General features: G+C 39.1%; 1 protein-coding gene across 2 annotated transcripts in view; it reads right to left on the reverse strand.

The window, feature by feature from the left end:
- phlpp1 (PH domain and leucine rich repeat protein phosphatase 1) overlaps window positions 1-13,927 on the reverse strand; it is an 89,708-nt gene that overhangs the window by 27,490 nt on the left and 48,291 nt on the right. For both annotated transcript variants that reach the window (XM_002934390.5, XM_004915308.4), the window contains exons 6-10: window positions 13,580-13,810; window positions 9,395-9,597; window positions 7,913-7,973; window positions 2,353-2,448; window positions 963-1,118 (exon numbers count right to left, since the gene is read on the reverse strand). In XM_002934390.5, the coding sequence (XP_002934436.3) occupies window positions 963-1,118; window positions 2,353-2,448; window positions 7,913-7,973; window positions 9,395-9,597; window positions 13,580-13,810 (747 nt within the window). The remainder of the gene's footprint in view (window positions 1-962; window positions 1,119-2,352; window positions 2,449-7,912; window positions 7,974-9,394; window positions 9,598-13,579; window positions 13,811-13,927) is intronic.

The following is a 13,927-nucleotide window of genomic DNA, read 5'->3' on the forward strand; positions in this document are numbered from 1 at the left end:
TGATCCAACATCACACTACAGCTGTGGAGATCAGATTTTGTAGGATCCTACAAAATCTTGTGTGGTTGTGTGGTGTTGCATGACAAGATCAGATAAAATTTGACAAATCTGATAAAAAAAATTCTTGTGGCGTTTAGACTTTATACAAAGCCTTCTCAGTGGGCTGCTGATTTGTTTGACTTTTTATGAAGTAGAAGTGGATCTAGAATACCTGCCGTAAAGCAAGACAAGACCTTGCCAGAAAAGTAACAAAGTAAACACATAAATGGCAGAAAAAAAGATGAGCAAAAAATCAAAGTAATTTGTTATGAAGCAAAGTAAAAGCAGACACTGTGTTTGTGACAGTGGACCTGTCACCCAGACATAAAAAGTTGTATAAAGCTGTATTAAGTACTTTTCAGATTAAACAAGAAACCCAAATTCATTTCTATATTAACACATCCAAACTAATTATAAAGGCGTTTAAAAATCCCAGCTGTCAATCATATATTGCCTGCCCCACCTCGATGCCTTAGCCATAACTTTAGCTTTCCATTCAGCACTACCTAGATGTCACTGCACATCACACTTTTCCCCTCCCTTCTCCTCATCAAACTGTGTAACCTGTACATGGACATGGGCATCTGGTCCCCCATTCTTGCACATACACAAGATTTTGGGGTGATACAAAGCTTGCCTTAATAACAGTGTCCACAAAATGGCACCTGCCTATTTGCTGTGATTGTGTAATTCTAGGACTGAAGGAAATAAAATTTATATTACTTATATAATGTAAGTGAAATTTTGCTTAACAAACACAATAGAAAAGAATTATTTCTTTGGTTGACTGGTCCCCTTTAAGAAGGTAAACACTTTTTCTAATGATAATATCCATTTATATACTGCCATGTAGTTCAGTAAAGAGAACAAGCCAAGCTTATACAATTTAATTTCCTTCTAAATGTCTTTTAAATTATTCCTACCTGTTTAATTTAAGCAGCAAGTTGGCAGGGAGCTCCAATAGCTGGTTGTGCTGCACATCAAGTACCTCAAGTTGGTTGTTCTCAATTAATTCTGGAAGCCTTTGCAGCTGGTTGTAACCTAAAAGTAGCTTTCTCAAAGCACTGGTACAGAATAACCTATTAATCAGAAGAACAAAACAAGACAAGATAAGAAGGCACTTACCAATTTAAACACACAATGGTTTTACAAAGCTAATAACTGTTAATTTCCAGGAAAGATGATACAAAAGTAATTTAAGACATAAACAAATGTAAACATATCACTTGAAATTTGATATTACATAGCAGGTTACTAATACTTTTATAACTCTTTTTTCCCTGTTCGCGGGCGACTAATCTCCCCGAAATGCCATCCGACCGGCGACAATGTAAATCGCCGGTGGAATGGCATACGCGGCGACGCGATTTCAGCGAAATCACGGAAGTTGCCTTGAGGGAAACTTCCGCAATTTCACTGAAATCGCGCTGCCGCGTATGCCATTCCACCGGCGATTTACATTTTCGCCGGTCAGATGGCATTTCGGGGAGATTAGTCGCCCGCAAACAGGGAAATTTGTCGCGGGGGACTAATCTACCCGTGTGCCAGAGCCCCAAACAAGTGGATCTTCCCTAGGCCCACATGCCAAACTTGTGCTTGAGTTACAGGCTTGATTATTAATATATTCTGATGAGCATTGGTTTCTATGCTGCTATATTGAATTTGAATACATTACAATTCAGCCTTGTATCTTGAATTTTATATTGTTTTTATACAATATATTGTGTTGGCCCTTAAACACAGGAACCTGACAGTAGCCCAAAGCAAGTTCTGTAAATCAGCAAAAACATGGGGAGCTACTGGGGTAATCTCTGGAGACCTATAGTTTTGCTGTAGTGGTGTTAGACCGATACAGAAGCCTAAAACATATAAGGTGTAATTTACCCTAGAATGCAAGAGCTACATTAAGATCACTTTGCACACTGTGCAGTGCATAGTAAATGAGTAGTATAGTTTTCATAAATTGATCTTTACTTTGTGATTATTTTTTTCTGCTTGGAGTAATATCTGGTTTTGGTCACAGACCCTAATAATCAGTCATCCAAATCAGCTTTTAGGTAAGATGAACAGAAAAAGAAATTAAATCAGTCAGGTGACTGAAGATCAAGAAGCTATATATTTGTACATAGGCTAAGCACCATATCTCAATGAAAGGTACCGGAAGTGCTATAAAATTTGCATGTGAGCTAGCAGAACAGAGAAAAGACAAGGCAAATTTGTACTTGTTTTGTGCAGACTTTCAGTGTGCATCTTCACACTGACTTGGAACTTTTAATTTATTTTCTCTGAAAATAAGCTAAATGAAGGACTCACCGGTCAGGAAGCTCATTTAGGTGATTGTGGCTCACATCCAGTACCTCTAAATTTCTGCTTTCACTGAACCACTCAGGAAGGGAATGCAGACAGTTTCTGAAAAGACAGTTAAAAAAAAAAGTTGTAAAGCCAGCTATGCCTACCATGCAGAGTAAGCACAAAAATCATTACAAAGACCTTGTACAATCGTATGTAACTGCCTGTAACTTTTATATCAACATAAAAACAAATCTGTTTTTAGGAAAAGAGTGCAATGTATTATATATCTAATCAGCTAAGATATATTAGCAGATTGTGGTAAAGATAGCAAAAGTCCAATAAATGCACTTGGCAAGCTTTGGACCATGGACCGACATTTATCTTTGCTGAAAAATACACAAGAAATTCTGGGTACACTGAATACAAAGGTAGACTAATTAGTGCGCTTCCATCTTTACCCTAGGGCAAAAGGAGGCATACAAATTACCTTGGGTGAGTTTGGATATTTGTTGTCCTTTAACTGCATTTTCAGTAGTAACAATAGCTGTTATGAATATTTGTAACAACTTTCTTTAGGCAGTCAAAATGTGTTAAAGACAATGTTATGTTACACATGCACTGTCTCATGCTTTGCCTTTTGTTTAATTTATTCCCATCTCCCCTCCTGTAGTCCCCTCAGTTCTCCGTCTATGTTGTTAACTTTACCCTCTCAGCAGTATTTTCTAAACTCCTTTCCATCCAGGTGTATATTGCGGAAGATCAGTGCTGTCCAACTTCTGCGGTGCCGAGGGCCGGAATTTCTCTAGCATACATGGTGGAGGGCCGCTAATGGAAGCCAGTTTGACCACTCCCCTTTTTGAAACCACACCCACTTCAAACCACACCTATTTTATCACAATGGTGGTAGCACAGCAAAATCCCAAATGCTTGGTGCTTACTGTGGGGATATCAACCATCATTCATGTGAAAGAATTATGTCATATTAAGATATACCCTTAAATTCCATATGCCTTCTCCTCCCCTGTGGATAGCAGAGCAACCCCCAGTACATAATTACACACCTTAGGGTCCATTTAATGGCTATTTCCAACTGCTAACAAACTCCCACAAACCCCTGCCAGGTTCATCTCCCACAAGCAGCATAGGGCAAGCAGAGTATGGCACACACAGGCAGGGTAGGGCAGGCAGAGTATGGCACACACAGGCAGCACTCTGCCTTTCCTATGCTGTCTGTGTGTGCCATACTCTGCCTGCCCTACCCTTCCTGTGTGTGCCATACTCTGCCTGCCCTACCCTGCCTGTGTGTGCCATACCCTCCCTGCCTTATGCTCCCTATGTGTGCCATACACACAGGCAGCATAGGCCAGGCAGTACCTACATAGGTACCTGAGGGTGTGAACAGGGGAACAATGTAAGTGATTATAGCCTGAGCCTGAGGTGTAAACACTGCAGGGGATGAACAATGCAGAGATTAAAAGGTGTGAAAAACACAGGGGATTACATTTTTAAACAATACAGGAGGATTACAGCCTGAATCTGAGGTGAGAACCATGCAGGGGGCCAGTTAATCTCAGTACTGATACCATATAAATCTTCCTCAAAGGTAAGCCATCAAAGCAGCCAGACAGGTGGGGGGCCACCAGTTGGACAGCACTGCGGTAGATCATAAGGATCTTTTCTCCTATCTGGATGTTCACTGTTGTCAAGATCTCCACAGTCTAAAGCTTCCTGATCTCCAAAGTGCCATTCTGACAACTGTCTGCCAACAACACTACTGAGGTTTAAAGTCTTTGCTATCTTGAGACAACTTAAGTTATACAGATCACACTTTCAATGCTTAGACTGTAGAGTAATTTAATGTGAAACATTATACATGGACACTAGAAATACAGCAGCTTAAGGATTGTGCAGCACCACTGCCACTGCCTCACAAATCTGTATATGCCAGCAAACTAACCTCAGCATAGCAAACAGCATCTTTCAAGTTATCAACACTGCAGTGACTCTTTATTGGAAGTGTATCATATAAATCAGTTTGTGCATCATACATGCATAGTACAGGTAAGGGACCTGTTATCCAGAATGCTCAGGACCTGTGGTTTTCCGGATAAGGGATCTTTCCGTAATTTGGATCTCCGTACTTAGGTCTGCCAAAAATCATTTAAATATTGAATAAACCCATAAGGATTGTTTTGCCTCCAATAAGGAATAATTATATCTTAGTTGGGATCAAGGAAAAAGGAAATCATTTTATAAAATTAAAATTGTTTGCTTATAATGGATTCTATGGGAGATGGCCTTTCTGTAATTTGGAACTTTCTGGATAAAGGATTTCTGGATAAGGGATCCCATACCTGTACAGCTGCATTAGCACATGGCATTTTGATTCCTGCCTGCAATCCTGCAAAGTGAAAGTGAAACTGGTCTGCATTGTATTGCAAACATAGGCGCTGCAAACTCCTAGCTCAATCAGAATGCATTTCTCTGCTATTGAAGGACTTAAGCATTAACTTTTCCTTTGCCAGTACAATGTCTCAGCACAGAACACACATTCAGTGGAAGCTGATCCACAACAAGAATTAAGCTGGCCATACAACGTGGCGATCTGACCGATGATCGCACGAAACATCGTCAGATCCGCCACACACCGTCAGGGCTGAAACAGCAGATAAGGAGGTAGAAACAATAGGATTTCTACCTCTTTCTGCCGATTCAGCCCTGACGGCAGATTTTGGTCAGGCGCCTTCTATGGCGCCCGATCAAAATTTTCTAACCTGGCCGATCGGCATGACTCGCCGACATGCCATACACGCACCGAATATCGTACGAAACGAGGTTTTGTACGATAGTATCGGTGCGTGTATGGCCAGCTTTAGAATTCCTTCCAGATCAGGAATTAAACCTTGAATCCAGCACAAAATCAAAGCACACACAACCAAACTGATTCAACAAAAGTTTGAAACTGATAAAGAATTGCTTTCTAGTACTTAAGGTCTAATATTGTTAACTGTATGTCTGCTATTTCTCGACCTGCCTTTGATTCACTGCAACTTAAAGGCACTCTTAAACAATTAATTGCTACCTATTAGAGCTACCAGCAATTGTGTTTTAAATATGCCAACTTCTTGAAGCGGTACAACACTGCAGAGTCACAGAAAGAGGTAAAAGGAATTTGATGAACTGAATCTAAACAGAGATAGCTTAGAAATACAAATAAAGGCATTAGCAAAAGTGAGAATCACATAACTTCATGAATCCAGATCTCATTGTTCTGTAACTAGTAGACACTATACAAGGTCCTCCAAATACCTACAAATCAAGATCATAGAGGTGGGGCAAGCAATATATGATTGACAGTTGGGATTTTAAATGCCTTTATAATGGGTTTGGATGTGTTCATATAAAAATGAATTTGGGTATCATGTTCAATTTGATAAAGACTTATTATACAGCTGGGGTGACAGGTCCCCTTTAACGCTGCTTGGACCAGTCTTGAGTGTAGTTTTGGCAGCCCTGAAGTGATTGAGGATGCTTTGTTCAAAAGGTTGCAAAGCTTTCCAAAGATATCTGGCAATGATAATCTAACGGTGAATTCAACCCTCTTGGTCTGTCTGCTCCAAGGTCCACAAGCCCACGCATTACACAAAGACCACAGACATCCAGTGTCAGTAAAAAGGACGGATGTTCTATCTGCACCTACTACAGCCCCTGAAAGGACAGATCTAAGCAACAGAATGAGAATGAGTTAGCAGCCACAATGGAAGACAAGGAGTTCCTGAAAACTATGGACAAGGAGTTTTACCAGGATCACTCCAACAGCTGGGTAGCCCCCTACCATTTCATGTCCCTAGAAGAAGACTACCAAATAATACTCAGCTTGCAAAAGCAAAGTTTACTTCCTTAGAGCGCACCCTGCACAGAAAACCAGAGATGAAAAACACTTTGTTGACTTATGTGGAAGGTGTTTGAGAGAGATCACACTGAGCCTGAACCACCACTTAAGAAAGGAGAGGAATGTTGGTACCTTCCATGTTTTGGCATGTACCACCTTCGCATACAAGACCAGATCAAGGTGGTCTTCGATTCAAGGGCTTGATAGGCGTTTCCCTTAACGACCACCTTTTCACTGGGACTAATCTGAACAGCCTAATCTGAACAATAATCTTAAAGGAGTTTTGCTTTGTTTCAGACAAGAATCAGTCCCTGTGATGGCTGATGTTCAACACGTTTCACTGTTACATCATTCGCATCAGACAACAGAAACTTCTTCAGGTTCCGATGGTACTGCAATAACGGTGCCAACAACAAAGCGATCACTCTACTGAATGAAAGTACATGTATTATGTAACAGCCCTTTACCTGCAGTAGCAATTTCTGCCTTCAAAAAAACTATCAGTTTGTTGAAAGAAACTTTTATGTAGATGAAGGGCATAAGAAGCAATCAATCCTCTCACCCGAACTCAGAAAATGCTTGCCACTGCCAACCTTAGACATCACAAATCTGTCTCTAATAGTGACAAGGTAATGAGAGCCTTTCACTCTGAGGACTATGTCTTTGGTGTAAAGGAATTCAAGCTAGGGTCTGACATTTCCCTTATGCAATGTAGCTTTGGAATGTCAAGCAAGACATTTTCACATTCCAAGTACCAGTTTATGTTGAGCCCTTCATGAAACGAGAAGTTTTGTTTGTAGTAAACAGTATTTATGGTAAAATACTGCTAAGACAGCTGCTTAATATTTGAAATGTAAAGGTTTTAGATGGGGAGTGTCATGTTACACATGCATTGTTTGTTACATGCTTTGCCTTTTGTTTATTTTGTTCCCATCTCCCCTCCTATAGTCCCCTCATTCTCCTCCTGTGTTGTTAACTCCACCATCCCAGCAGTATCTTCTAGACTTCTTTCCATTCATGCGTATCATCTATACAAGTTCACAGTTTGGAATAAACTTCCAAAGTGCCTTTCTGATTCGCTGGTCGGCTGCCCCGCAAAAGGGCACTACAATCCTATGATAGAACTAATGCTGTCCTATTCTGAACCTTATTGATTTTAAAGTACCATGCCTTTATATTCAGGAATCCCATCTGTTTCCCCTTTCTCTCTAAATAATCTTCTTCTTGTTCCTTTCGCTCTCTGTTCTATCTATCTCAAACAGTTAAAATCTGTAAAGAAAAACTTCCAACACATCTAATGTAACATTTTGCTATCACAAGACAACTTGGTATCTAGCGGGGTGACATTTGCAATTATCACTGTAAATCCATTCACCATCACTAAAATACCATATGTAAAAAAATGTATACTTTTACAATAATCACTTTGGTTCTATGCTGCCAATGACTTGTTAGTGCAAACCATATTACACACACACATAGCGTATATATTATGATATCTGTAGGAGATGAGGGTGTTGGAGTTTAGACCTCACTCCAACACTAGAGTAAATGATACCAGAGAGTATTTTGGCATTTTTACTCTGTCAACTGGAGGCCTTTTTAATAATTCACTTCAAGCCCTCTCTCACAGAGAAGCATGCCGGAGATAAATTTTTCTTATGGAATATACTTAGTATGTCTCCTTACCTAGAAATGTCCATGTATGATAAATAACAAGGGTTTGGATACACATCAAGATTTAGGAGTTCTAAGGGAAAAAAAAAAAAAAGAATAATTAGTAAATATTTATTTTAATACAGCTAGGCCATAGACATAACATTTTCTAATGAATAAAAGACCCTTGCTACAATAAAAAACAAAAGTAGGACTTAGGAGCATGTTCAGAAAGCCTTATTTTAATGCTGTTCAAAGCCATTTTAGGCCCCTGATACACAGTGTTTTTCTGCTGGCAGAGAACATGCCAATTCGCCCTGCTTTTGCCCTGTGCCCCATGCGTTCAATAACTGGCTTGTATACGATCCACATCTCACTGGCCCAAAACATGCACATTTTTAGGCTGAAATTGGGTCACATGCATGCAGTAACATTCAGACTACATCCATGCAAGCTGAATCTGTGTTTTCCACAGGGGCTTGCTTGGGGGGGGGGGGGGGGGGAATAAGCTTATTTAAACAGGAGCTAGGTCTCTCTTATCTACATTCTCTTGGCACAGACTCCTTCATATCAAATTCAGAACTGGTAGATAGTTTGGTACCCATGTTAAATCGCACTAATGGAGAGGCAGCAAATGTCCAGATATAGCATTACATTAAATGGCATTTTGACTGTTGTATCCCTGGTGATACACTTGTCATATCACTTGATGCAGGATTTTAGAGCAATAGAGCAAGTGCAATGGTGTGGGGAGAGCAAGTACATGGCTCTTCAGCGAAAATACATTTCTGGATGTTTTGTTCTTTCCCATAATCATTATTCTACACTGGAAACAAAATGCACCATCTAGCATTGCCATAAGGCTCACACCAATGGGCTGTATTTTTCACCTGCTGGAACAGGGGATATATTCTATGTTGGCATATTCTACCCTCAACCTAGGTGTCTGCAGTTAATCAGCCAGAAAATCTACATTCTAACATTTTCAGGACAAATATGCCTATCACAGCTGGAATGAAACTAATAAATTGTTCCTTAGTAGGGTTCAGAAGATTCTCCTCCAGCTGAAAAACAAGAGTGTTTGTGTCATGTTCAAAAGAAGTCTATGGAACCAGTCAGCAGTTTTGAAGACTTCAATTTTATAGCACTGCTTCCCATTTATATTTATCAAAGAACAATACAAAGCTTCTATGTTACAATTAAATACTTAAAAGGACAAAGAAAGGCTGAATCACCTGAGGTGCCAGTATGTATGGCACTCCCCTGGGAATCCCACTGATAAGCTTTTCCCTTGGGCCAGAGCACCTTTACCAGTTGTCCCTAGTACCAAATTCTACTTGTAAATACACAATAAATCAGAAAATTTTACTCTACTGAGCATGCCTATGCCTTCATTGTGTCAGAGCGCTACTGTTTTTTTCTGTTAGCCTTTCCTTTAAACAGTAATAAAACAAGTACTGTACAATTAAAGTACTGTATTAAACATATAAAATGATTCATTTAAAATATCCTCACCATTAGAAGATGCATAAAGTGCTTTTAAGAAGAAGCCACTGATTTTAAGACACCTTAGTCTGTTCCTCTCACAGTGCAGGACTTCTAAGTTGCTGAGGGCAGTCACATCAAGATCAGTCAACTTGTTATCTCGGAGGTCCAACTGGGTGATGTGAGGCAAAAAATCTGGCTCATCTATTACCAATCCTCTGATTTCATTTAGCCTAGAGCAAAAGTCAAAAATATACTGGATGCATAATCAGGAGAGGTGGTTTTTATTCTAGATTCAGACACAATGAATACATAATACTTGACAAGTTATTTTTCTTATTAGTGATGAAAACAACAAATTTAACAGATGTCATTCTTTAACCCTTTCACTGCCAGCCGTTTTGGACCAAAGTGGAACTTCTACTGCCAGACAGTTTTTGAACATTTTGCACTGTTTCACTTTAGGGGCCTTTCCTCGGGGGGACTTTTGGTTTACCCAGGAAAACAATATATTGTTTTTTTTCAGGACAAACTAAGCTTTCAAAATATGGTAGAATTTTGGTGTAATTCCAATTCTGTAACAAGATATAGGCCTCTAAATGTCTAAAAAATTTAAAAAAAAAATCATATTTTTCATAATATAAAGACACATACCAGAAACAAAAATTATTAAATGCACAAAAATACAACTGATTTGGAAAGTCCCGTGTCTCCTGAACGTGCCAATACCAAATATATATAGTTTTATGGAGATTTCTCACTTATATAGGTCAAAAACTCCTAGCAGTACACTACCAAATTTCCAAAGCACTGCTTCACAAAGCTGCATACTTTAGATTTCAAGGCCAAAACTTCCACTAACAGAAGGTTTATCCCAGAAAATTACATATTTCTGGAAAGAACAGATTCTGGGGAATCCAGAATAGGCACAATTGTCTGTCTACTCCAAACTATCAACTCACAATGCTTTCCTAAAATTATAGGTTTTTATCAAAATTTGTGAAGTTTTTAAAAAATCGCTTCAAAGCTTCCAGTCTATAGTATCTTATCTCCTACAGGTCATAAAGTAACCAAATAAAACACCCTAAATATGAACGCCAGGGGTCCACTGAACAGTTTGATGCCCAATATGTATAGGTTTACCTAAGTATGTGGCATGTAGGGGCCCCAATGTGAACATACCCCCATATGATCTATCATTTCAGTTCCTGCAAAATCAACACATTTACATCATTTATGTGGGATGAAGCTTGTAAAAAGTACACTCACCCCAGAAAGTCATATTTTTGGAAAGTACACATCCCCCCCGAATCTAAAATGGGTACCCATATTTTTCTACTCCAAAGTACCAAGCCACAAAGCTTTCCTAAAGCTGGCAATTTTGATGACATTTCCAAAAATCCCCTCAAAACTTCCAATTTGCAGCATCTTATCTCCCACACAGCATTAGGTACCAAGATAAAACACCCTAAATTTGAACACCAGGGGTCCACTGAACAGTTTTATGTCCAGTATGTATAGGTTTACCTAAGTATGTGGTATGTAGGGGCCCCAATGTGAACATACCCCCATATGATGTATCATTTCTGTCATTTCAGCTCCTGCAAAATCAACACATTTACATCATTATATGTGGGATAAAGCTAGTAAAAAGAACGCTCACCCCAGAAAGTCATATATTTTTGGAAAGTACACATTCCCCCGAATCTAAAATGGGTACCCATGTCTTTCTACTCCAAAGTACCAAGCCGCAAAGCATTTCTAAAGTTAGCATTTTTTTTTTTGACATTTCCAAAAATCCGCTCAAAGCTTCCACTTTGCAGCATCTTATCTCCCACATAGCATTAGGTACCAAGATAAAACATCCTGAATTTGAATGCCAGGGGTCCACTGAACAGTTTGATGCCCAATATGTATAGGTTTACCCAAATATGTGGCATGTAGGGGCCGCAATGGGAACATATCCCCATATGATGCGTCATTTCAAAAAATCTACACATTTACATCGTTTATGTGGGATAATGCTACAAAAAAGTACGCTCATCCCAGAAAGCCATATATTTTTGGAAAATACACTTTCCCCCGAATCTATAATGGGTACCCATGTCTTTCCTAAGTTTGCCGATTTTTAGGATATTTCAGAAAATCGCCTAAAAATGTTGGAAGTTTGCCGCATTTATCTCACACAATTTCTTGCGTACAAAGGCAAATCACCCCAAATAGGAACACCTAAGGGCTACTGAACAGTTTGATGCCCAATATGCATAGATATACCAAAGTCTGTGGTATGTACTGACCCCAAAATGAAAATAGTGCATATGGATTTCTCGCCTGCAAACCCAGCTTTTGCATACAGAGCCCCCTGTCAGCGTATTATGTGCTGTAACACCCCCAAACTATACAGAAAAATCCAGAGACCCCCAGATATTTTTGTAAAGTACACATATGTAAAAAGTAGTGTGACAGTATGTAAGTGTGTATATGAGTGTATATAAGTGTATATTAGTGTGCAAAATGAAAAAAAAAAAAAAAGTGCTAAATTGTGTGCTGTATGTAGGTATAAATGTGTGTAAGTGAGTAAATACAACAAATAAAAACACACTTACCTGTCCAGAAGATCCAGGTCGCATGGCTGGCCGTCCTGCTGCAGTCCTGGTGAGTGGGTGGCTCTTGGGGGGGGGTGAAACAGGAAGCCAGGAGCAAGCAGCAGACGCAATGCGATCGCGTCTGCTGCTTGGGGGGGGGCGCGACGATCGCAGGGCCGACATGACAGCCCCCCTGGCTCGTTGCCCAGGGGGCTGTCATCACTAAAAACTCTCTGCAGAAGCAGCGCATGCTAAATAAATAGATAAAGCCTTTTCCTGCAACAACGTACGTCGTTGGCAGGGAAAGGGTTAAAGCACAGATTGTCTACATATTATCTATTAGCATGTTATTGTCTCATTCCAGGGTGCAATTTAAAGTTTTCTCTAATATCAGGATCAGACACTTGCTGTCACAAAATGCTCATTTTTATTGCTTGTCGTCTATTTAAGTCTATTACAGTTGCTTTTCCAGTTTGTCATTGTTTAAACCACTGTCTAGTTGCTACAGTAAATTGGACCCTAGAAACAGGAAAGCTGCTAGGATTCTATACTTGAGTTGCAAAACAAAGTTAAATAGCTCAAATGCCACAAAAACAGGAGACAATTTGCCATACAATACCACCGTCAACCATTATACTAAAAGCTAAATTTAAGCTTAAATACTCTTTAAGTATGTTCTGGTGGAAACATAAAATACAAGAATTAGTATTTGCTGCTTTTGTTTTTTTTAATAGTAATGTTTAACACTTAATTCAGTGCCTATATAGACCACTTAAAAAGCACACACCCAAAATCTTGCAGAAACTACTTGCACACTTACTGGCCAATCAGAATTAGCAACTCTGCAGCATGTTAACTTAGGAGTTATCTAAAGAATGCAGAACCAGCCACAAAGAATTTAAGCAGGGATTACAGTGAATATCTGTAAACCCCCAATGGCAGATTGTGTTAGTGGATTCCTTCTAAAAGGAGATGTTTAAATGTTTGGAATTCCAGGAGAGTCTCAAACAGAAAGGTCAATTCTCATCCACCTTACCGATCTCAACTGAAGACTACTAAACTGGGATATCCCTCTCAGGTCATATTCTATTTATAAGCAGATACATGAGCCCCCAAGAAGGAACTCTTTTTAATAGGCATACCATAAAGAACACCTGCTACTCAGCTTTGCAAATTGTGTCCATTATAAAATATTCTGCTATAATCAACATCCACAGAAAAACTTTGGGTATATTTTTTCCATCACTGCTCTTGAGAGGAGCAGCTGCAGACAAAATGCAGTGTTGTAGTGTTCCTAGGGGCCTTATCATCCAAACAGATTATACAAATATTTTGGGTTAACTCCACATTAAAGATAAGCACTGTGCTACAGAGCTATTTTCAACATAATATTTTTAGTTAATAAATGAGTGTCTGCCCACTATTAAAAAGTTGTGAGAAACATAATAAAAAAAGTAAAAAAAAATAAAAAATAATTTATCCTTTTATTAAATATAAGTTAAAGAAAAAGACCATAAACAAACATGGGGAAACTCATGCAGAACCTGTGCTGTTGACTTCTTTATTTAACATGATGTTTCGAGCTGTAAGCTTGTTCTCAAGTGCTAAAGTTAATGAAAAAGACATTTACCTTAAATCTACATGCTTAATCTGTGACATCTTCCTCAGAGTCTGCAACTCTAGGATATCCAAAGCGTTCCCTGGCATACACAATCTATCCATGGAAGCCATCTTTTCCACCACCTCAGGAATGTCTGTAAATTCATTAAATGAGAGGCCCAAATAGTTTAGCTGGTGCATGTTTCCCATTTCAGCAGGGAGAGACTGAAGGTAGTTGCCATCCAAAAGGAACGTCTGCAAACTGGAACATCAAAAAAAATTAAAATAATGGCCATCAAGCACAAACGTAGCTTTGCTTGCTTTCATTTAACTTAAATGGCACTACCTTAATTTATAGTGTTAATAAATATATTTCAGG

The sequence above is a fragment of the Xenopus tropicalis genome, chromosome 6 (genome assembly GCF_000004195.4).
Source record: "Xenopus tropicalis strain Nigerian chromosome 6, UCB_Xtro_10.0, whole genome shotgun sequence".
Taxonomy (NCBI): domain Eukaryota; kingdom Metazoa; phylum Chordata; class Amphibia; order Anura; family Pipidae; genus Xenopus; species Xenopus tropicalis.